Raw genomic sequence first — 21,900 nt, 5'->3', positions numbered from 1 at the left:
GAAAGACTGCCAGAAGAACAGGCTTCTTCTGGTCAGAAGAAAATCTGCAGGGCTAATGGTACCTCAACGTAGGTCAACCTGCCAACGGCGAGACCCTCGCCTGGTCGGGGAGCGTGGAACATGATGCCGACGCCAAACTCATCGCTGCCCACCTCCTCCCCAAACTTTCCTTGGAAGCAAGTTTGGGTGCTGAACTCTCCTACAAGAAGTCATCAGTTTCACAATCAGTTTCTCTCGTTCGACACGACGTTTACTTTGCAGCCGGAGCAAAACAAGACCTGTGTTGAAACCATCCGGGCAGGCCTCGATGTCTTCCTGCCACTCCACGTTTTGGGAGCCTCGCACCACAACGTTCCTGGTCAGCAGACCCACCTCCGCCCGGGCTTCAAAGGCCGTCCCATCAGGCAGAGTGACGGATATCCCGAGGTGGGAGTACTTGAGGGGCTCGGTCAGGGTGATGGTTTGTCTGTCGGCCGACACGCTCGCGATGATCTTCACTTCGTTCTCCCTCTGACTGTGCCTGGAAGAAGACAGCAAGCCAAAATTGTGGTTTCCAGACCCTTTGATCAACATTCAGGCCAAGTCTAAGGTGTTTTGCTTTGTGCATATGTTGTTTGCTTGTTTTAAAACAACTAGAAGCTAATTTTGAAGAAGTGCTCGTCTTCTTTTGCCGACATCTACCTGTGGCCGGTAGAGGCAATGACGATCTCATCTCCCGCTTGCCATGTCACCGCCTTCATTAGGGTCAATGTAGCGGAGTTTGCATCCGCCGTCTGAGCCAGGTGGGTCCAGACAACTGGAACGGGTTTACCTTCAGGAACAGAACGACAGTTTCATATTCAGTTGGACCCGAAAGTAGTCACAAATGGGTTTGGTTTTCCTACCGTGCAGGTCCAAGGTGCCTTCCCTGATTGCCAGAGTCTTGGCGCCGTAGACAGGAAGTTCAATGGAGCGTGGATGCCCGTGGAGTGTAATGATGGCTTTATGCTGGAACGGTGCCCCGACCCGGCCCACCTGGAGTGACCCGCCGTCAGTGATGAGGATGTTTTCCGCCTGCAGCTCAATGTCGGCCTCGTCGAACACCAGCGTGCCCCCTGAACGCAAACAAGGTCTTAACGAGACATTCTAAGCCAGCGCTGTCTGGATCTTTCTTGACCCCTTCCCAAAATTAACTTCATGTCTTTCCACCACCCCATGAAAACAAGTCTGCTCCCTTTTTTTTTTCCCCACACCTTGAATTAGAAGCATTTTGAGCACAGGGGTGCTGGTGTCCAAGAGGATGGTCTGTCCTTTGGTGACAACGGCCAAGGAGCCTGTCTCGGGCGGAGGCAGCCCCCCCCATGTGTATTTGGATGACCACACATCAATGTAGAAGTAAGAGGCATTGTCCTAAAGTAAAAGTCAGATGATGATGATGTCATCACTTGCCCAAACAGAGTCAACCCATTCTCAAAGAAGACAAATATACCGTCTTGGCAACGCCCTGGCCTCTGATGCCGACCAGCACGACGGTTTCCTGAGACTGGCGTTGGGCGCCGGTGATGCACACGACGTGCGTATCGTTGGATGACTGGACGTCGCACACGGAGCCGGCGATGGTCACGTTGACCTCGTTCGGGTCGGTGCTGCGATGTCAGAAAACAGAAGATCAGTCTAAATATTGCTCGTTGTCACGTTGCACGTTGCCTCGGCTGCACCTGAAACCGGAGCCGCTGATGGTGAGCGTGGTGCCTCCGGCGGTCCCTCCCCGCCGCGGCGACACCGCCGTGATCACGGGTGTGAGCTGGCTTTTGTACGTGAAGCCGTTTGACACGTTGACAGCATCCAGTGTGTTAATTACAGCGACCGTGCAGTTCGTGTCCTCATCCGTGCCTGAGTGAAAACATGGCAGAGAAGAATGTCTCCTCATCCGTGACGTCTTATTGTCACTGTCGCGGCAGACTGCATTCCTGCAGTCTGGTACATGATGGATTTCACCATTTGAGTGGAACCAGCATGTTCACATTCTTGCTTAAATGCACAAAATGTATAAGGTGGTGACAAAAGAACCGGATGGAAAATTTTACGTGTGAGGAAAAAGCACGACCCGAGGCACTGGAGCAATTAAGTGAAGAGCACATGTTAAAAATATTGCCTTTAACTGTTCTGTGAGATGTTCTGTTCGAACATCTGCTTCACAGTGCTGACATTTTAGCTCCATACCATTATTGTGCGGTGATAGGCAGTAAAGGTGCGTGGATGTGGATGTTTCTCGGTTGACCTCACACTCCTCATCACAGATCAGCACCATAGAATTGAGCGGGTCAAAGCCAGAACCTTGGATAGTCAGCTCGGCACCACCGCCAAAACTACCTGAAGAGGAGACCGAACAGTTAAGTCAGCACTTGTGACGGCCGTGCCCGAGTTGAATGCTTACCCTCGTTGGGCTCCACGCTGTCAAGTGTCAGTTCATAACGGAACGTGACATTTGAGCGAGCATAACCTTTGAGGTGGTGGTAGAGCGTGACTGGGTAGTCCCCGCCTGGGTTTTCCCCAACAGTGCACTCCACCTGGTTGTCGGCGAGCGTGAGCACGTCGCAAGTCACGTTGTTGACCGTGATGGTCACCTGCGTTTTGTCCGTGCCCAAGCCAGACCCGTTCAGTGTAATTGTAGAACCGCTAGGACCTACGATAAAAACAAACACGAGGTTAAGGAGATTTCGACAGCTGGATCTTCGAGACCAGGGACGCACCGATGGCAGGACTGATGGAGCTGAGGATGGGGGTCTGGCTTGCAGAGTAGGTAAAGTTGAGAGGGGGATATTCCACATCTAGGACCTGGATGTGGACTAAGACCAGTCCCTCGTCGTGAGAGGGCGTCCGGCAGCGAAGACTTCCGGGCGTCACCTCTTCAATCTCGCATGCTTTGCTGTCAACCATCACGCTAGTGTTCCCCGGGAGGAAGCCGTTCCCGATGACCTGGAGCCAGGTGCCCCCCTCCAGGCTGCCCTCAGCGGGACTCAGAGAGGCTTGAGCCAGACTGCTCAGCATGACCTCTCCGGAAGCCAAGCCTTTACTTCTCACAATCACTTGAACATCATGCTGTCCAGCAGGAAGAGCTTCGATCTTCGCATGGATGGCGTCGTCAACGACGGCAGTAACTTGCAACTCGATGCCTCCGACTAAAACCGAGACATCCTGAATGTCGCCACCAAAGCCCTCCCCGGAGATTGTGACATTGGTGGCCTGGTTGATGGCGTCAGGAGAAACGGCTGTGACATTTGGAGTGATGGATGACGTGTACAGGAAGGAGCAGTCTGAGGAACAAGAACTCTGGATCCCTCCCCAATGAAAGACGACGTGGCCTTCGTGCGGCTGAGAGGGGCTGGTATCACACACCACCGAGGTGTAATTGACTGACACCACGGAACACGGTTCACCAGCAACGGTGAAAAGGCCCTCAGAGAAACCAGAGCCTTGGATGGAGAGCCGGGTGTGGCCATTGGAGCTTCCTTCAGAAGGCCATACTGAGTCAACAACGGGCAGAACGACAAAGCGGCGCTCCAACTCCTTGGCCACGGCGATGACGGCGCCGCCCAAGTTGTTGACTTTCACCTCGATAGGTAAAGCAACGCCAATCGGCAGACTGTTATTGGCGCTTAGCTGGCAGAAAATCTCCGACCGGCTGCTGTTGATGACCTGGCAGGGCTCATCTCCGACCTTCACCTGTATGACATGAGGAGAGATGCTTCATACTCTCCAAGCCATGGTCAAAAAAAGTGGAAGGACGACAATGCCGCAAACCTCCAGAGCGCAGGTCACATTGGTGAGGCCTTCTCCCTGGATATGAATGACTTGATGGTACGAGCCCTGATTGGGCGAGATAGAGCTGACCATGGGGGTGAAGCAGGCCGAGGTGCTGAAGGAGACGCCTTCGCTCGACACGTTGGTCTGAGTGCAGTCCGGCGTGGCGACGCACTCATGTGTTGACCTAGAAATGCGATGCGACTCTGCGGGCAGAAGACAAAAACGACAACAGCGAGGTGTCAATTAATACCAAATATGATATAAAATATGTTCATAATACCTGTCACGTGGCGGGCGTCCACGCCCCTGACTTGAACATTGACATCCTTGTTGGTGGTGACCCGGTCCACAACTCTCACCACCCCGCGTAGCTCCAACTTATTATTCTCGTCGATGTAGCCGCTGCTGTAGTAATACACACCGGGGATGGTGAAACTGTAGCTGAAGTAACCTGCGGGGAGGGGAAAAATGGGTCAGGTCCTTCTTTGGAAAGAACAGTTCATCTAACAGCTCAAATAAAATTGCTCTCATATTACAGCAGAAAATTGTGGAGCGCCCCTACCTCGGGGTTTGTTTGTTTGTTTGTTTTCAAGAAAATGCATTCTATACCATTCCCAGGCTTTGGCTCTCCGCTGGAGAACACCACGTCCTCCTCATCAGTGGCACTGCCAGGGCTGGGAACGTGATGGACGCCGATCTGGAAGGTACTTTGGAACATAGGTATGGCCCACCTCCACGTGACGATATCTCCAACCTTCACGTTAATGGAAGGTGGGTCCCATGAATACCCCTGACCATAAACTGGACAACACAGAGACAAGTGTTGGTTGAACATGTCGTATTGTTTTATGGTTAATATTTCATCCCGTGTCAAGTATATAACTCTATCCGATTATGGGAGAGAGACACGTGTCTTTGTGACATAAGTGGTAGGTGACAGTTTCCTCGCTCTAAGCACTTTTCTGAAAGTGAATCCAATTGTGGTTGAGATTACACTTGACATGTGAACAAAGAGAAGGGAGGGGCAAACCTACCGGGGTGAACACCCTGGTTGGTGACAATGTGGGTCTCCTCCTGTGACTGGAACAGGCAGCGGAGCTCGTTCGCCGAGGCCACCTGAACCTCGCATTCGGATTCACCTGTCGCACGTGTGCACGAAAAAAAACTTAATGGGTTGATGTTTTTAACAGCTTCAGAAAATGCTAAAAAAAAAAAAATGTTCCAGTTAAATGAAAATTGTTATACAGCTAATGTTTCCAGAAAAATAAAATAAAATAATTAATTACAAATAAATAAATAATTAATACAAATAAAAATAAAAATGCATATTAATATTTGCAGTCATTTTCATAAAACAAATACTAGATGATGTAAAAAATGTATCCAATTGTTTATTTTGTCAACAAGTATATAAAATAACATAAAATATATACTCTTAAATGGTTCATTAATTAAAAATAATGAAGACAAATCAAAGTGATCCCAATCAAGCATCACTTCCATGACTTACCAAAATAGACTTTGTTGTCGGAAACGTTTTGGCTGAAACCGGCTCCCGAAATGGTCACCTGTGTTCCTCCCATCAGTGAGCCAGTCATCGGGGAGATGCTGTGAACTTCCAGGACGTATTCGATCCTGGCGTCTACGCCGTTGCTATGGAAACCAATCAAACTGTTGTTTTTTTTTCAAAATCCATTTTGTATCATTTTTAGGTGACTTTTATTTTACCTGGTCTGAGGGTAGCCCTTGTTTCCAACCTGCACGTGCACGTCGTGCAGGCCGGCTGGCAACATGGGTAGCAGGCAGGTGACGTTTGTGGAAGTCCACTGCTCAATCTGGCACTCCATTTCACCCACGTACACCTTGCTATCATTGGCTGGCTCGCCCAGATTTGACCCCAACACGGTGAGAACGCGACGACCTGACAAGATAACCACGCACACACACGTGAGCTATTTTTTCCATCTCCACGTCGCTCCTGTCAGCCAAATGATTGTCATGATAATTATGCCTTGCTAAAGTGTGGTGCTAAGTACCTACAAACACACACGGTAGCGTCACATAAGAAAAAAAAATTCAGGTTGTGATTCCTCGAATCTGATTGTTTACCTGCTCAGGTGTGTAATTACTGGAGATGTTTATGAGAGACATGTCAGTTATAATGAATAACAATGACAGGGAAGAAAGACTCGTTGATGATTTGAACTACCAAATCATGACATAATAGTAATGAACAACAGACATCTGTTGGCAGGTTGCATGGAAATCAGGACTTACCAAAGACAGTGGTCTCGGTGGGACTCAGGTCAGTTATCTGAGGTGTCAGGGTGAGGTCAAAGTTGAAGGGGTCGCTTGCCTCATTGCTCATGTTGCCCACGCTGACTGCAACCGTCTGCGAGCCCGCACTCCCCTAAATCCATGCAAGAAAACCACTCAGAACCTCAACGTTTGGGATTATTTTCCATTTTGGAATGTGACAACTCACTGCTGGCGTTCTGCATTTGAGCTCTGTGGGACTCGCGTGGACCACCTGGCACATGGCGCCACCAACGGTGACGTCGGTGTCCCGGCTGAAGCCGAAACCCGTCACGGTCAAAAGTGTTCCCCCTGGGACACGCACACAAGAAATAATTTTTGAATTCACCACTTGTTCTTTTGCCACATCTGGCTGTGTGAATTGTACTACGAGTTGAGTTTTACCTGCAGTGCTCCCAGACGTCGGGGAGAAAGAGGAGACGATGAGCTGGTAGGTGAAGTTAAGGACGCTACCGCCTACAAAACGAGGACGACCCAAGGAGGGGAAGTTGATCCACACGGGGACGGTACCAGCCCCGGCACTACCCAGTCGGCACACCAGGCGTTCCGCTGCGACAAAAGCCTTCTTGGTGAGTCTTTGCGTCATTAATTTTGGCTTGACTAAAAGGCTTCTGGATTCACCTGAGATGTCTTCCACCTCACATGGTTCTTCTCCTACCATGACAGAGGCATTTTCATTGCTGAAGCCAGATCCGGTTACCGTCAAAAGGGTCCCCAGTCCAATAGATCCTGGTCAAGTAAGGGATTTTCCATTCATTTGTTTGGATTGAATCAGCGGTACTTACTGGATCTCGTAGACCAGAATCAAGTCCCATCACTGAGTTTTGAGCAAATTACCTTGAGATGGGCTGATTCCACTCACTGTTGGTGTCTTCTCATCCAACCATTCAAAGCCACAGTCTCCAGAACACTTTGAGGGAATTCCGTTGATGTAAACCTCCACCTGTGAGAATGTCAAGGAGTTCTCAGGGAAAAGGTTTGGACGTGGACCTCATCCAGGAATGCATTGTCCAAAAATTTGGATCATACCTGCGGTTTGGTCTCCCCAACCCGGAAGAAGTCTCCCGTCAAACTCGAAATCATCTGTCCTCCTTTCTTTCTCTCGTTGGTCCAAATAACCACATTGTTGCCCTCAAGTGAAGAACCATCGAGCTGGAGGGGAGGCTGGTCTCCCGGCTGGGTCAGCCACTCTACCACCCACTTGGGTTTCTTGCACGTTCCGACGTATCTGACATCGACCACGCCCATACCGGAGATTCCCTCCAGGGCGTACTTCAGGTCTTCTGCGCTGATGCCCACGGACAAACCTAAGAACAAGCGCTGGTCAAGCAACCTCGTTGGGGTAGTGCCTGGGTTTGTGTTTCTAGAAGTTCAGGGGCTACCTTCGATACGCTGTCCATGCATCTCCACATCAAATGAGCCCGTCACAGCTGGAGTGGCTCTGTGGATACGATTGACGCTGATCTTTGCTTCCCCTTCCTGAAACTCGTTCATAACCTCGCTACTGTTGGACATCTTCAAATGGACGGAAAGGAAGAAGATTCAACCAAGGCTGAAATGCTGATCTGAAATGTATCTGGAGCTCTTTTGAAGTGTTACCTGCAGGAAGCCAACGTCTATGAGCGGGAAGCCAAAGGCGCAGTCCATCGAAATAGCCGTGATCTCGTAGCAAATCTGCGAAAGGTTTGACTTGATCTCTTTCACAACCGAGAACTCTTGGAAGGTACGACCAGAGCTCTCAAATGGTGGCGGTCTCCTCTTGTGGGGAACCGCTATGGGAGAACCACAAGAAAAATTCATTTCCAGGTCACAGAAGATAGTTGTTCTCAGAGCATCTGCTTACTTTGTTCGTTGGTGGTGGTACGCTTCTTGCCGATGTGGACAGCATCCACGTAGAAATCTTCCCCGGAGTCATCATTGTTCAAGTAAATTTCCTCGACAGTGTGAGCGCTTCCTTGATAATTTGTCTGGAGAGATGTTTGCAGGTCCACGCACTTGTAACTCCATCTGCACAGAAATAATCTTCATCTCTGGTCTAGATTTACAGAGAAATTTCTTGAATGGGCTTTTTTACTGACGTGGGGCCTTTGGTAAAGGTTACGTTGATATTTCCAGTCACTGTCTTAGTCGTGCCAACAGTGTCCTTATACGTGAACTTTAACCCGATTGTATCGCTTAGCATTCCCTTATGTGCAAAGCAAAGCTGGAAAGAAAGAACAATGTGGTTTTCATCCAAATCGGTTTCATCTCTGCGGCTACAAATCGAGCAGCTCTACCATTGGATATTGGCTTAGAGAAATTGTCCCATAGGTGTTGCCGGACTCTTTGGTGTAACTGTTCTTGAAAAGAACTTGTGGGTTTTCCAGGGACCATAACCCGCAGAAGGCGTTTCTCACAGGGGTCCCTCTGTCGTTGCCAAACTGTTCAACGGAAGAATCAGTCAAGGTTGTTTGAAAAATCGGACTAGATGATTATTCCATAAACTAATGACGTCACTGACCATGGAGTTGTCATCTTCATAGTTCTTGAAAAACATCACATCTCGTCCTTCCTCGGTGAGAATCTCAAAGGGACACTCTGCCCTCATCAAGTCCTCAAACGCCGATTGGACCTGGTCATGGTCATACAAAATGCTGGTTAGGTTTGCGGTTTGCTCTGAACACAATTTGAAGTCAATCCTAGACCTGACCTCAGAACCACTGGCGTTGTACGGGATGGGTTTTGTGGCGATTCCTCCCCAGTGTAAGGTAACCGTTGACATGTTACTCCTGCCTTTGGTCACCTCAGAAATGCTGATGTTTGTGTACTGGCCATAACTCTCGGAGTAGAGAGGCTTGAAGTCACCTGAGAGTCAAAATCAGGAGGAGGTTCTTAGTTTTGTAGGAAGATTCAAAACTTGCCAACTTCATACCTCGATAGGAATTGAAGGTGACCGTGAAATGAACTCCATCAGCGTCTTCGGCCCTGCTGACTTGGACCGAGTCGGGTTTGATGGACCATAGGCTGTTCAAGGCTCTCTCCATCACAGCTTCGCTGGCGCTCACCGCAATCAGATCTATAAGGCAGTTTTTTTTTAGATCATTCGTTGGAAATGTTTAAAATGATAACGGTACACAAGTTTGGATTTCGACAGAACATCAAGGTTACCCGTAATTGCGCCTTCGTAGCGCAGACGGAAGTAAGTGCTTCCACACTGAAGGCCGACGCAGCTGCTATTGATGCTCACTTTCTGGACTTCTTTGACCCCACTAGCACTACTGGGCCACGATTCCAAGGTAAGAACCTGAAAGATTGCCACCAACAGATGTTGGACTCCCAGAGATCCACCAAGCTAACCTCCACCTACCTGTTTCTCATCAAACATCTCGGATTCCACCAATATGTGCTGGATCTCATTCACGGCATCGTTCGTCTGGGCTTCCGTAAACGGACTCTCTGGTCGGAACATGGCTAAGTTGATTCCGGCTGCTCCGCCATATTCTTGATGCAGAATTTCAAGGTAGTAGCTACAGGAATAAAGGAATCAAAATTGAACAGCTCTTTTTTTTGACCAAAAACATAACAAATCTTGAAAAGTTTTGGTGTTGGACTTTGTCTTTGCGCTTACGCTTTTTCTTTCTCTAGCGTCATGACTTCGGACTTTTGCGATGCAAGCTTCGTGTAGTCTGAGACGTAGCTCGGCTGATATGCCACTTTGACCTAAAGGGACGTTTGCGAAACATTTGTTTTGAGTAGGTCATACTGGAAAAAATGATATTGCCCAATGATCATGCCTTGTCCTCTGGTCGGCTGGAGTTGCTGAAATACAATTCGCAGCGATCGTCACAGTTGAGGTAGATGGTGTAGTTGCCGCTGGCCGGTGGTACAAAGAAACCCGTAGTTCTGGTGCTTATCCAGTTCAGTTCATGCACAAAGTTGTGGGGCATGGAGTCGATCCAGTTCTCCCAGTAACCCTCTTTGCTCTCGTTGTAGCTGAGTATCTTGATCAGCTCTGAGGGGTTTGTGTTGTTCCAAACTTGCATCTTCAAGCCTCGGCCACCTGGATTGGTTGGAAGCCATAAGGATTTATTTCGTTTGATGTGTGAAGCCCTGCTCTGAGAGTTTTCAGCAATGTGTGACAGTCATTTATCATCTTCATCTGTATTTTGATTAAATCGCAAATGATCAAAGTGTTGACATCATGGGGGAACGCCTTCCGCATGTTTTCTTGAAGCGAACGTACAAAGAAGCGTCAAAGAATCTCACCTGGGTAGAGCGTCATATTGTTGGCGTTGTTGTCATCCACTTGTCTGTTTTGTGTCACGCATGTGATCGCATCATCACGCACACTCTCGATATCACACGGCATCCCTGTGAAAATGTGGAAGAAGTGCTTTATTCCAATTTTTTTGGGGTACATTGGAATTTTGTTGATGGGTTTTGATATGACAGTTAGCTGGCTAACACGCTACTCTTTGTGCTGCTGTGATATTCTTGCAATGATTTCTGACATGTAAATCATGTGTCATGGAAACTTGAGTGGTTGTGAAATGGTCTCGCTAATCTCCCAGAAGAATCTACGCAATTACTCAGCATCTTTCCATTGTTGTCAAGTACACAATGTACATGTTTCTTCGAAGAGGATTATCAACGTTGCGTGCGAGCCCACAAACATTTTCTCTTTTGTTGTCTGGTGATTGACACACAATGCCTACTGTGACATTGTTATGGAAAAAAAAGGGGGGAGTTGCATTTTTAGTAATTACCTCCCACGAGGACACGTGCTGGAAGGTCGGTCTCATCAAAAAAGTGTCCGTGGATGGTCAGAAGGGTTCCGCCCATGACGCTGCCATTAGATGGCGTGATGGCCGTAACCTCTGAAATGGTGAATCGGATTTTTGTTACCTTTCAGGATACTTTGAAGTATTTTAACTTGTACCTACCTGCAAATGTCTGAAACATGGAGAGCTGTCCAAGAGATGAGACCTTGAAGAGCTTCTTCTCGGGTAAACTCCTGGATTTAAACACAACAGATTTTTTTTTTAATTTAGATACAAACAGGTCTTGAATCTGCTTTAATCACTAGACAAAAAAATATATAATGGCCACCTAAGTTCCAAAGTCAGTTTTATTCAACTATTGAAAGTGATGATTCCTGCTTACCTGCCATAATTCGAATCCAAGATGTAGCTCATGTTGTGGTGTCCTGTAGGAGGCAGTTTGGGGGAAAAATTGTCAAAATCTACAAATTCAATCCAATTTAAAACAATTTGTCGTCAGCCACCGGAGCTTACCCACGTAAGTCCCCGTTGTTTTGCAGCTCATGTGTCCCCAGACCGAGGTCTCTGAATATAGCTTCAGATTATAGCTTCAAAGACACACAGCGTAATTAAAAGAAATACATTTTAATGCATTGAATCTACTTTTTATTTTTTTAACTTACAGTTCATCAGAATCTGGTTTGAGCAGCTCACACAGCATCCCCTTCATATAGGCCCTGTGTGATGGAACATTTGTATTATTATTTATTTTACTTATTTTTTTCTGTTTACAATTAAGACCCAATTTGGAACGTGTTCATACCTGAGAAATCTGACGTTCCTTCCATTGGAGCTCAGCGCGGTGTTGCTGCCGTAGACATCTGTGAAGATGCGTCCTTCCACCGTCACCACAGTCCCTGCAAGGCATGATTTCACTTTTTAGCACTTTGCAAAGTGTGACTTTATTTTATTTTTAGATTGGAGATGTCACCTGGAAGCCCGCTGGCGGGAGTGAGGGACCGGATGGTTGGGGTTTGATACCATCTTGTCTGGAGAGGATAGTGAGATGTTACAAAAATAGAAGAAGGAAGACAAATGGGTTGAATTGGACTTGAGGGATACTTACGTAGAAGCTGCAGTGGTACGAGGTGACTCGGCCATTGCATATGCCTTCATCAGCGATGGGAACGCCATTGATGCTGACACGGACCGTGTACCGGTCACTGGGCATGGCTCTGCCAAGAAGATGAAACTTTGTTTTTGGATGTGTAGGACAAAGCAGGAGTGACAAGAGTCGTTCACCGTGCTACCCCGAGATTCCCTCAATTTTTTTATTTTTTTTGTACCTGGTGTAGCACATGATCTGGTTGCCGTGCGTGGAATCCCTCTCAACGTCGCAGGGGATAGACAAGGTGCTCGACACCAGCGTCACGCGGTTCCCAAACATGTCGTTTTGGGGATTGAGCTGGAATTGTCCTTCTTGAGCAAAACCTTTTATATGAAGAAAATAAATCAAAATGGACATACATTTTTTGCATGGTCACACTTGGGGAGTGGGGGTTACCTTCTCCAGTCAGGGTGAGACGCGTGGCTCCTTCTGTGCTTCCTGTATGCGGTTGCACGTAACGTAGGCGCTGAGCATCTGAGTAAAACATTAGAGTCAGTAGAATGTAATCTACTGATTAATAATAATCGAATAAAATTCTACCTGACGATATTAAAATACAACAGCATAGTTTATCTAAAAGTATATTTAGTACTAATGAAAGCAATTCTAATAACACTGCACTTAAAGAAAATAAAAAACAATTCAATGAAAAAATGTACCAAAATAAATCCCCCAAAACTTGACGGCAAGTGTTAATTTTTATTTTTTTTATTTTTTGTATTATACTCACAGCTGCAGCAGCAAAGTGCGAGGAGCAGAGCTTCTGGTCGGACCTTCATCCTACCTCGCTACAACATCAGAAAAACACAAATCATCATCAAATCCAAAGTAAAATGCAAAATGACTACATTTTGAAAGTCTTTGTCTTACCTGCGCCCAGTCACCAAAATCTTGAATGTCTTGGGGTCTTTAAATGTTTTTCTTCCTTTGTGTGTTTTTCAGTGGTGAGCGATGGCTCTTTTATGAAGGTGGCCGCACCTGCAAAGGGGGCTGAGCCTGCAGGTGAGCCGCACGCCCAGATGGTCGCACCGCAACTGCACGGGGACAGAGACAAAGAAGCTGTCAACTGATGAGTATCAGATGTCAATCTTTCTCCAAAAGCTATTTAAAGCGCTACTTGGAATTGTTTGGAACTTTACTACCAAAAAAAGTCACAGCATTCTTATAGGAAGACACTCCACCAAGCAATTACATGATCAAGGATTTTGTAAAATCACGTGAAAAATCTCATTTCAGTCATTTAGCTATTGTAATAGTAATAAATTACGAGCATAATAGTTGAATCAAAATACATTTTATGTACGTCATTAATTGTAGTCAGTTTAAATTATATAAATTGAAATAAAATTCAAAGGAATATTTATTAAACTGTTGACACATTTTACCTTCCCAAAAATGAATGATAAAAAAATGTTTGGCAAAAAAATATGGATTACATTTTCATTTTTTAATTCATCATTTAGATGGTAATTATAGTCAATTTCAAGTGTATGTTATTGTCAATTTTGGTTATATTTGTCTATAATAAAATAATGATTTGATTTGAGATCTGTCAACCAAATCTGGAGGGGGCAGGGTCCCCCCAAAATAATGCAAACACATTTTATAAGACTCTTGTTAAATGCTTATATTGTGGATCAGTTAAACACAAATATGAATTTGACGGAATAAAAAAGTAAGAGCAGCACAAAAAACTGGCATTTGATGTGGGGATGTGTAGACTTTTTGGAGCCACCATCAGGGACATATAGTACTGGATTAGCTTTTGTTATGTAACTTGAGGAGCTATCAGTGGAAATAAAACATCTTACATAAGACATCTTTAAGATGCCGTGGAACAAAAGGCAGCAGCATTTCCGTCGGTGTTTACTGTCAGAAAGAGACAATAACAACACATGACATGTCTGAGAACATGTCACGTTTTAGCATACATGAGCTGTATAATTAGTTGGGTGTCAAAAGAAAGACACGAAAGAAACGTTGATAACCAAAATAGGCATGACTTTTATTTATTTTCTCCAAAAACTGCTTGCATAACAAACTTAAAAAAAAAAAAAGAAAACAACACAAATGAACCTCAGTCTGGATTTTACCGATGGATCCATTGAGCTAGCTAAAATAAAAAAAAATAAAGTGGACAGCAATGGTTTTCACAAGGCTGCATGCTGAGCTAGAAACGCTCGGATTCTCTGCAGGAGCTCTTTTTTCACGCTGTCAGGAACCAGAGCTGAGGGAAAGAGGGAGAAAAAAACAAAACAAAATTGTTAGTTAAGATTCTTAAGTGTCTGTGTAGATTCGATCGTGATCACGTGTGCATTACCTCTGCCCTTAGGTGTAATTTCGTTGACAAGATCTTCTACCGTGACATGGTCCAGGCCCTTTTCTCGGATCACGTCTGCACAAAGAGGTGAGATGCAATTAAACACATCCAGTTTAACAAGAATAGACAAAAGGGGCCCCAGTCAGAATTGGTACCTTTGCAGTGCGCCTTCAGCTGATCCTTCCAACCGCATTCTACCAGCTTTGCCCGGAGCAACTCTTTCAACCTGCAAACAGAGGTGGCAAAAGTATTCACACCCTGTACGAAGTGCAAGTACAGACGCTTGTGCAAAAAATATATATATATAATAATATATAATACTTGGGTAAAATTGAGCTATTTTAGGTAAAAGGAAAAAGTGGTAAGACACCAAAAAATAACTACTCAGGTACAGTAGGATCGTGTTTTGTGATTGTAAATGACTGCGGTTTCCTCACCGCTCCCTTTCGCCCATTTCAATCAGCTTCTGGTTAATAGCAGCCCTCATCTGGGCGTCTTTGCTCATGATCTGACAGAGAACAATAGAAAATAAACACGCACAAATGTTATTTTGGCGATGTAAAAAAAATAAAAAGGTAATCCGATCGGAAATTTGCGTCGGTTTACCTTATATTCGTGTTTGTGATCGGCTCGGGAGCACGTTGTCCCTTATTAATAACGCACCGGCCAGAATGCAGCCCCGACTATTTTCGTTCCGTTCCACCGTTGCTGTTCGACAAATAAAATGTCATTAAACAACTTTACATTCATTCACATTTATATCCAATATTTAATATTTTACATAATTAAAGTCATGACTCACTTTGGTTTGTTTTTAGATGAAATTATACTGATGTCTCAACTTCCCATTTCCACGTCCGGTTTCAAATATTCCCGACTGGAAACAAAAATCAAGCACGTCACGAGTGAATGGCGAGGTTCCTTCTTAAAAAAACAAACATATCCGGCAATCTTGACAGTTGAATTATTAAGTAAACATCATGACCACGTCAAATTATACCCTGAAGGTCAATCGGGAGCTGTTGGATCCCAATTTCGAGAGTTACCGGCTATCCCTGGACCCAATACCGACGTACAACGTTGAGTTGGACGCTGGTAAGCTGCAAGTTAGCATGAAACCTCCACAAATACCCCATTTTCCATTTAAATGTAATTTATATTTATGACTTTTTTTTCCACGAAGGCTGTTAATCTTATCAGCCACCATAGTAATTCAGCATCTTGCAGATATTGCACAAAATAAGTTTATGAATTGATTGAATCTTGTCGTGGTGTGTGGGACACTGCAGAATTTAATATTACATATTGATTGATTGATTGATTGATTGATTGATATCAACCATAATCGGATTGGTTACTATGAATATTGATACAGATAGAATAATTAGGGTTGGAATTGCTAAATGTGACATTTTCATGACCTTTAAGAGTTTTTGTGACTTTTTTTTCCTTTGAATTAATGCCTTGGACAATATAAGTCAAAATAAAATGCATTGTGCTAAAGTTTTGCTAAAATTGCTGTAAATCTATCGAGCTCACCCGCCACCCAAATGAGATTAGATGATTTCATAATGTGAGGCAAATCTAATTAGCTAATTAACCTCAAATCAGGCCTATTAGGTGACTCATCATGTAAATTGCACTATTTGTCCAGCTTGTGAATAAAAGTACCCTCATTGTAATTGGGTCACATTATTCTTTTGTCAAGATGGTGATGTTTTTCTCTCCCTTAGCTTATAGTAAACGTAAATAACAATGACGTCATCTCATGAAGAGCATGAATGCCAAATAGCCAGAAACGCAAAATGGTAATGTACGATTTTCAGATATTGCCCAGAAATATCACTCAAGTTGGCATAGTAAAAAGGCTTTTTTTTTTTTTTTTTTCTTCCTCCCAGAGCTTTTGTAAATTTGTTGACATTCCCCTCCCCTATTTACTCCCTTTGACCTTTCCGCTCTCTGGTTTGTATGCAGCCGTCGAGGAGGTGACGTTGAAGGATTCCCAGTACACGCTGGAGCACATGCGTGCCTTCGGCATGTACAATTACCTCCATTTGGACCCCTGGTACCAAGACAGCGTGTTGTTTGTGGACTGCAAAGGGCGAGTGCTCAGTCTCACCGTCACGCTGGTAGGCCTCCGATGGTGACGTGCGTCCCTTGTGTGCGTGTTTTCTGGCCATCATCCCTCACGCTTGATCATTTTGCAAGGAGGTGTCAATGCCTTTGACTCACCAGCAGGTGGTGAGCAACAGCATCACATGCCGGATGCGTTTTTGCACCCGGGACCTGTTGCCGCAGCAACAGGAAAGCCGTATCCATCTGTCACTAAGTGACGTGGATGTGGCAGCGTCACATCATGTGTTTTTCTTCAGAAAATATCTCCAAAGTGGAAAGTCTCAGTTCACTTCCTTTTTTAAAACACACACTTTTTTGCCGTTATCTTTCTGTTGCAGGACACTGTGCTGGGCAAGCCGAGGGAGGTGTTCCGCCTCGCTACCGAACCGGAGCGTCGCCAAGAACGCGTGTGCCCCTCCCTCAGCCTCACCTCAGCCACCTGGGCCGCCCTCTCCGACGGCGCCGGGCGACTCTACTTGCTCCGTACCTGCAAGCGGGGAGACACCGCCCATGGAAAGTGGGAGGTTAGTGCGCCTTGCGTGGAGAGAAAAAGTCTACACACCCCTCTTCAAATGCCAGGATGAAGTTAAACAAGGGGGAGTGTTGACTTTTGCTACCCACTTATTACGAATTGTTTGAATGCAGCCCCTGTTCAGCGAGGACCTGGGAGAGCCGTTTATTGTCCTCCACAGCGTGGCCCATCTCCAGGGGGGCGCCCACACGCTGGAGGTCCTGTTGCTTCGCGTCGTCAAGAACCCTCAGGAAACGACGGGAAGCGGATACTCGGTGATACTCGAGTGGATCTCGGTCGCCAATGCGGCGACGCAAGGTGCGTACGGGAAAATAAATCAAAAAACAACAGTGGGGTGTCAGCCATTTTGATTCAAAAGCTTCCATTTATGTCACATAACTTCCTGTTTCCTCGCAGGCGTGGAGAAGAAATACGAAGTAACGAAGCGGCGGCTACTCCGGGGGAAGTCGGTTCCTCATTACGCCGCCGTGACGCCGCAGGGCAATGGCCTGATGGTGGCGTCGGAGAGGCCCTTCGCATTCACGCACGTGGATGGCCAGCCCCTCGAACAGCCGCAGCCGCAGCCGGCGGCCAATGAGCAAGACATGGAGGTGGAGAAGCCAGGTGGGTAGAAGACAAGCATTTTAATTTTAAAGGCATGTGCTTTCACAGCGAGCAGATGTACATTTTGTTGTCTTTAAGTGTCTTACTCATGCCAGGCAGTCTGTCACTCTTTTCACTCAGATAGACCACCAGCTTTTTCTCATTATTTACAGTTTTAGAAGCACGAATCGCCATGATAACATTTCTGTCCACCTTGTCCCTCATTATGAATTGTTTTCAGGTCATATTTGAGGTTATTTCATGACTATGAGAAATTGTCAACTTTTTTTTGTGGGTGAAATTTTGCAAACAAGGTCACATTGGACTCGCATGTTAAAAACAAAAGCCAAGCAAAAAAAAAACAACAACAAAAAACAGATATCATTCCACTAAATAATCAAATTATTGGAAAGCTAATGAGTAGCGGTATGTGTTCTTTATCAAATCAAGTATTGATACAGTTAAGTGTAAATCAAAGTCAGACGACACAGAGACTGCTTTGTGACAAAAAAACATGATTGGTGATCTGATAGCTCGTTTAGCTCAAGTATAGAGCGGCGCCATCAACTTTGGTACTTTTGTCCTGCTTTAAGTGCTCTCGCAAGGATCACACAAATGAGTTTTGCGGTTCGCTACTCGAGTCGGAGGCTGCCTCTCGTTCAAGATGATGATGATGATGTTTCCGGGACGACAAACAATAATCACAAGCGTTCTTCCTCCGGCGAGAGAAAGCGACCCAGAAAAAGAAATCCATCCCGATGTCAGGTTAAAAGCTTTCCTGACGTCTCTCAGCTGCCAAGAATCGAAGAAAGGAAAAAAACAAAACGTTGCTTGAAGGGAAAAGTCAATAACCTAATTTCGCAAAATATTCCGGTCTCGATGTCTGATGAATGGGATAATTAGCCCGAGCCCAATATGACTCATTAAGAAGGAGCCAAAGTGCTTAGCAGTGTGAAGTAAACATCTCTCTCTCGCCCGTATCGCAGATCCCGTCTACTTCTGGCAGCAGACTTCGGACGACATCACAGCCAACGTCCGCCTGCCCGAGGGCGTGAGTAAGGACGCCATCCTCTTCCGGCTGACGGCAGACACCCTCAGCGTCGGCGTGCAGGGCTCGCCGCCCCTGCTGGAGGGCCAGCTGTACGCCTCCGTTGACCCCGAGGCCTCCGCCTGGATCCTCAGAAACGACAAAAGGTAAACGGGCTCGCCGCTTCCAACGGAACCTTCGATTTAACCATCGGTCACCTCTCGGCAGCTTGGAGGTCAACCTGCAGAAGCGCACCCAAGGTCCCATGTGGCCCGAGTTGGTGACGGGCGACCGTCGGGGCGAGCACGTAATGAGCGACGAGCAGGTCGCCCTCATCCACGAGAGGCTCAAGCACCTGACCTCCCAAGACGTGGTGAGAAGTTCCCTCCAACTTTTCAATTACACTCTAAATAAGTCTCGGCTATTTCCCCAGCACGCCGACCCCGACCCAGACAAGCCGGCCTGCAACTCCCAGGAACTGGAGGACTGCGACGGCTTCCCCGAGGACACCTCCAGCCTCATGCATTTTGACGGCGAGTCGCTCAAGACCACTCAGGTGGTGAGTACTCGCCTCAAGCGCTAAATAAACACTCCAGCTCCACCACCTTTTGCTTTCTTGCTCCCTCGGACCTAGCCGCGAAATTCAACATCCGTCACTGAAGAGCAGCTCTGATTTAAATTGGAAATGTAATCAGATTACAGCTCAGGCACTTTTTGTATGGCAGGCATTTTAGTATGCTTTATAGCAACATCAACATCGCATGGAGGAATATTTTGTCTTTCCCAGCCTCCTCTGTCCATGTTTTATTGCTTTGAGCTCAAAATGGATGTTTTGTTAGAGGAGCTTCCATCCATCCTGACAGCAAAAAGGCTGCCGGTGACCTTCTCGCCGCCACGTTCCCCCCAAGGTGAACAAGGTGTCACATGTTTGGTATCGGCTCAGCATTCGGCGGAAACGTGACTCCCAAGCGATATGGCGTGCTCTTTCAGTTATAGGGTTTTTTTTCTTTTTTTTTTTTTTTTAAGAATGGGAGGGTGCGTGGGGGATTCTGAATGATGTCCAGGGCTAATGGCCCGCTCTCTGTTTGCCTCTGCATCCATTACAAAGCTCCCACAGGAGTCCACTTGAGGGCCTAATGAATGAGAGGCTCATCATTAGCTTGAATGTAAGCGATGCTGTGTCTTCCGGCAAAAAAATGAAAAGCTCTTTAATGTCGTTCGCAAATAAGCAGGCGGCCGCTGCCTGTGCCAGCATGTGACTCAGTGAGCGCAACTTCATTCGAGGAGGCTTATCTTGCCATTTTTCTTCCAGCCGCTCTTTGTGTCAGCATTAATGTGTCTTTTCTTCTGTAACAAAAAAAAAAAAAAAAAGAGCTTTCATCTTGAAATTGTAGCGTATCCTTTTCATTTAGCAATTCTTTGTTCTTGATGAACCAGATGAACTTGCCGGCTTCAGCCTCATCTTATCTGCTTGAAAACAGAGCCAGACAAACAGGAAATATATTTTTTGTTCCTGATTTTAGTCTAGTGATGGGAAGTTCAAAGTGCTGTCGATTGCTTTTGCACTCCAGCCCTCTAGATGGCGGTAACATGCAGGATTAACCACCAAGCACCATGACAACTTCTTAAAATGCTTACCAAACTCAAATAATTTCTTTCTCAGCCTGTTCCTCATTATTTCCCAACATTTTATGTGTCGGTGGGTTTTTTTTCTCCTTTTTTTTCCTGTAAAACCGTAAAAAAATGGCTTTTTCATCGGAATTATGCAAGGTTACAAAAACCAGGTCAAGGGAGACAGAGAACTGTTGAGTTCGAAGGTCGTGACGGCGAACTGCCCGCATCTGTTTAAAAACATTCTTTTGTATCGTCGGCCTTCGATCGTCCTTGTAAGCTTTTGTATCGCGTACCACCACCACATTTGTGGAGCGGTCGCCAAGCAATAATTTGACGACATTGAGCATTAGCCCACTATTGGTAAACCAGACAGAAGAAGTCACTAAACAATTTTGTGAATACTGCAGGTGAACCTCGGCAGCCATCAGTACCTGTTCACCGTTAACGCGGACCCAACCCAGATGCCGTGCCTATGCCTGCGCCACGACGTGGACGCTCTGGTGTGGCAGCCGCGGACCGACCAGCCCGACCACCCCGCCGACATGTGGGAGCACGTGGCCACCTTCAACGCCCTGGGTAAGAAGGACCCAAAGGTTCTACTCGTCTCTCATTAGATTACGATCGGAACTAAGCTATACGATGTCAACACGTTCCGAAAGTAACTAACAGCATGTAAATCAACTTAGCTCGTTAAACGTGGGGAATATTTCTTTGTCATCCCTCGTAATGAAGCACCGACCGCCCACGCCGCCGCAAGCGCTTTTAATTTCCAGTCGACGCCCGCCGCATCTTCATTAGTTCCGTCAATTTGCTCATAAAATGCGGAGAGCGGTCGGAGGGCACACTTGCCATCCTGCCTTTGCTAATTGTGGCAAACAGGGAGATACAAATTTGATATGAAGTGCAAATGCGCATCAGTGGGCTTGGTTGTGCTCACAAATTTCTGGATTAAGTTTAGAAATGAGACCAAATGAAACAGCCTACAAAAAAAAACATCAATTAAATCATCTCAGAAAAATAAAAGTATTTTCCTACATTTTTGGCACAAATTTGTTCGTTTTAAGTTGGCAGGTGTGCAAGGAAGATTCGCTCGAATTGGTTGGTTTTTTTTCTTTCAAGGGGAAGATAATTAGTTTTGCAGCCCACTGAAACCTTTGTGTCCTTTTGTTTGTCACATGACACCCATTTTCTTCAAATACAAGTTCACTTATCGAAAAACAAATGTAAATTTATTGATTCTCCTGAGCTTAGCATGCTAGCCTAATTGTTTCTCCTTTTTTTTTTTTCAGGCTACGTGCAGGCGTCCAAGCGGGACAGGAAGTTCTCCACGTGCGCCCCCAACTTCTCGTACGCCTCGCTGTGCGAGTGCCTGCGCCGCGCCTTCATCTACCGTCAGCCGTCCCCGGTGGACGGCGTGCTTTTCAACCGCAAGCAGGGTCGGCAGGTAGGACAGGTTGCCAAGCAACAGGTGGCCAGCCTGGACACGGACCGAGTCGTGCTGGGCTTCAGGGCCACCAACGAGAGGCTCTTTGCCCTCACCGCTGACAATCTTTTTGTACTGAAGGTTAATAATTATTGAAATAAAATGAATATGGATCGCCTTGGACGGAAAGTGTCGTCCGGGGGCTGGACAACTTTTGTACTCGATCAATTAAGCAAGATGTAAAAAAATTCAAATTAAAATAATCCGTTCAAATTTCA

General features: G+C 46.1%; 3 protein-coding genes across 7 annotated transcripts in view; 1 reads left to right on the top strand and 2 right to left on the bottom strand.

Annotated features, from left to right (window-relative positions):
• pkhd1l1.1 (PKHD1 like 1, tandem duplicate 1) overlaps window positions 1-12,788 on the bottom strand; it is a 21,285-nt gene extending 8,497 nt beyond the window's left edge. Inside the window, exons 1-46 of one of the 2 annotated variants that reach the window (XM_085940016.1) lie at window positions 12,740-12,788; window positions 12,406-12,483; window positions 12,188-12,332; window positions 11,968-12,076; window positions 11,833-11,890; window positions 11,665-11,758; window positions 11,525-11,578; window positions 11,376-11,449; window positions 11,245-11,287; window positions 11,025-11,095; window positions 10,848-10,958; window positions 10,348-10,452; window positions 9,876-10,141; window positions 9,710-9,801; window positions 9,449-9,608; window positions 9,250-9,385; window positions 9,014-9,157; window positions 8,792-8,946; window positions 8,603-8,713; window positions 8,379-8,522; window positions 8,181-8,305; window positions 7,946-8,109; window positions 7,702-7,874; window positions 7,485-7,617; window positions 7,132-7,409; window positions 6,940-7,045; window positions 6,724-6,831; window positions 6,487-6,651; window positions 6,272-6,393; window positions 6,064-6,196; window positions 5,515-5,707; window positions 5,297-5,439; window positions 4,821-4,925; window positions 4,396-4,587; window positions 4,067-4,237; window positions 3,784-3,989; window positions 2,733-3,705; window positions 2,417-2,665; window positions 2,203-2,352; window positions 1,698-1,872; window positions 1,469-1,625; window positions 1,233-1,389; window positions 885-1,094; window positions 682-811; window positions 279-520; window positions 63-199 (exon numbers count right to left, since the gene is read on the bottom strand). In XM_085940016.1, the coding sequence (XP_085796142.1) occupies window positions 63-199; window positions 279-520; window positions 682-811; window positions 885-1,094; window positions 1,233-1,389; window positions 1,469-1,625; window positions 1,698-1,872; window positions 2,203-2,352; window positions 2,417-2,665; window positions 2,733-3,705; window positions 3,784-3,989; window positions 4,067-4,237; window positions 4,396-4,587; window positions 4,821-4,925; window positions 5,297-5,439; window positions 5,515-5,707; window positions 6,064-6,196; window positions 6,272-6,393; window positions 6,487-6,651; window positions 6,724-6,831; window positions 6,940-7,045; window positions 7,132-7,409; window positions 7,485-7,617; window positions 7,702-7,874; window positions 7,946-8,109; window positions 8,181-8,305; window positions 8,379-8,522; window positions 8,603-8,713; window positions 8,792-8,946; window positions 9,014-9,157; window positions 9,250-9,385; window positions 9,449-9,608; window positions 9,710-9,801; window positions 9,876-10,141; window positions 10,348-10,452; window positions 10,848-10,958; window positions 11,025-11,095; window positions 11,245-11,287; window positions 11,376-11,449; window positions 11,525-11,578; window positions 11,665-11,758; window positions 11,833-11,890; window positions 11,968-12,076; window positions 12,188-12,332; window positions 12,406-12,483; window positions 12,740-12,788 (7,296 nt within the window). Of the gene's footprint in view, window positions 1-62; window positions 200-278; window positions 521-681; window positions 812-884; window positions 1,095-1,232; window positions 1,390-1,468; window positions 1,626-1,697; window positions 1,873-2,202; window positions 2,353-2,416; window positions 2,666-2,732; window positions 3,706-3,783; window positions 3,990-4,036; window positions 4,238-4,395; window positions 4,588-4,820; window positions 4,926-5,296; window positions 5,440-5,514; window positions 5,708-6,063; window positions 6,197-6,271; window positions 6,394-6,486; window positions 6,652-6,723; window positions 6,832-6,939; window positions 7,046-7,131; window positions 7,410-7,484; window positions 7,618-7,701; window positions 7,875-7,945; window positions 8,110-8,180; window positions 8,306-8,378; window positions 8,523-8,602; window positions 8,714-8,791; window positions 8,947-9,013; window positions 9,158-9,249; window positions 9,386-9,448; window positions 9,609-9,709; window positions 9,802-9,875; window positions 10,142-10,347; window positions 10,453-10,847; window positions 10,959-11,024; window positions 11,096-11,244; window positions 11,288-11,375; window positions 11,450-11,524; window positions 11,579-11,664; window positions 11,759-11,832; window positions 11,891-11,967; window positions 12,077-12,187; window positions 12,333-12,405; window positions 12,484-12,739 lie in introns of those variants that run through there. The other variant, XM_085940017.1, reaches the window with a different exon arrangement.
• nudcd1 (NudC domain containing 1) lies at window positions 10,941-21,900 on the top strand. Of its 4 annotated transcripts, XM_085940020.1 has the most exons (14): window positions 10,941-11,087; window positions 11,641-11,765; window positions 12,742-12,837; window positions 12,952-14,416; window positions 15,337-15,424; window positions 16,304-16,458; window positions 16,783-16,968; window positions 17,090-17,273; window positions 17,373-17,579; window positions 18,545-18,752; window positions 18,814-18,958; window positions 19,019-19,144; window positions 20,607-20,775; window positions 21,489-21,900. In XM_085940020.1, the coding sequence occupies exons 6-14, from the start codon at window positions 16,351-16,353 to the stop codon at window positions 21,776-21,778; spliced, it is 1,623 nt and encodes a 540-aa protein (XP_085796146.1). In that variant the 5' UTR covers window positions 10,941-11,087; window positions 11,641-11,765; window positions 12,742-12,837; window positions 12,952-14,416; window positions 15,337-15,424; window positions 16,304-16,350; the 3' UTR covers window positions 21,779-21,900. The 4 variants fall into 4 exon arrangements, with proteins under 4 accessions (XP_085796146.1, XP_085796148.1, XP_085796147.1 ...); XM_085940022.1 differs by lacking the exon at window positions 15,337-15,424; XM_085940021.1 differs by lacking the exon at window positions 11,641-11,765 and having other exon boundaries at window positions 10,952-11,087.
• Window positions 13,994-15,374, bottom strand: eny2 (ENY2 transcription and export complex 2 subunit). The gene is made up of 7 exons (XM_085900154.1): window positions 15,330-15,374; window positions 15,132-15,206; window positions 14,936-15,037; window positions 14,767-14,837; window positions 14,485-14,555; window positions 14,330-14,404; window positions 13,994-14,236 (listed from the first exon to the last, which is right to left on the bottom strand). The coding sequence occupies exons 4-7, from the start codon at window positions 14,832-14,834 to the stop codon at window positions 14,160-14,162; spliced, it is 291 nt and encodes a 96-aa protein (XP_085756280.1). The 5' UTR covers window positions 14,835-14,837; window positions 14,936-15,037; window positions 15,132-15,206; window positions 15,330-15,374; the 3' UTR covers window positions 13,994-14,159.

This window comes from Syngnathus leptorhynchus, chromosome 20 (genome assembly GCF_054491065.1).
Source record: "Syngnathus leptorhynchus isolate UIUO chromosome 20, UIUO_Slep, whole genome shotgun sequence".
Lineage (NCBI taxonomy): Eukaryota > Metazoa > Chordata > Actinopteri > Syngnathiformes > Syngnathidae > Syngnathus > Syngnathus leptorhynchus.
The sequence above is the reverse complement of the archived record's forward strand: the minus strand, read 5'-3'. Positions and strand labels throughout refer to the sequence as shown.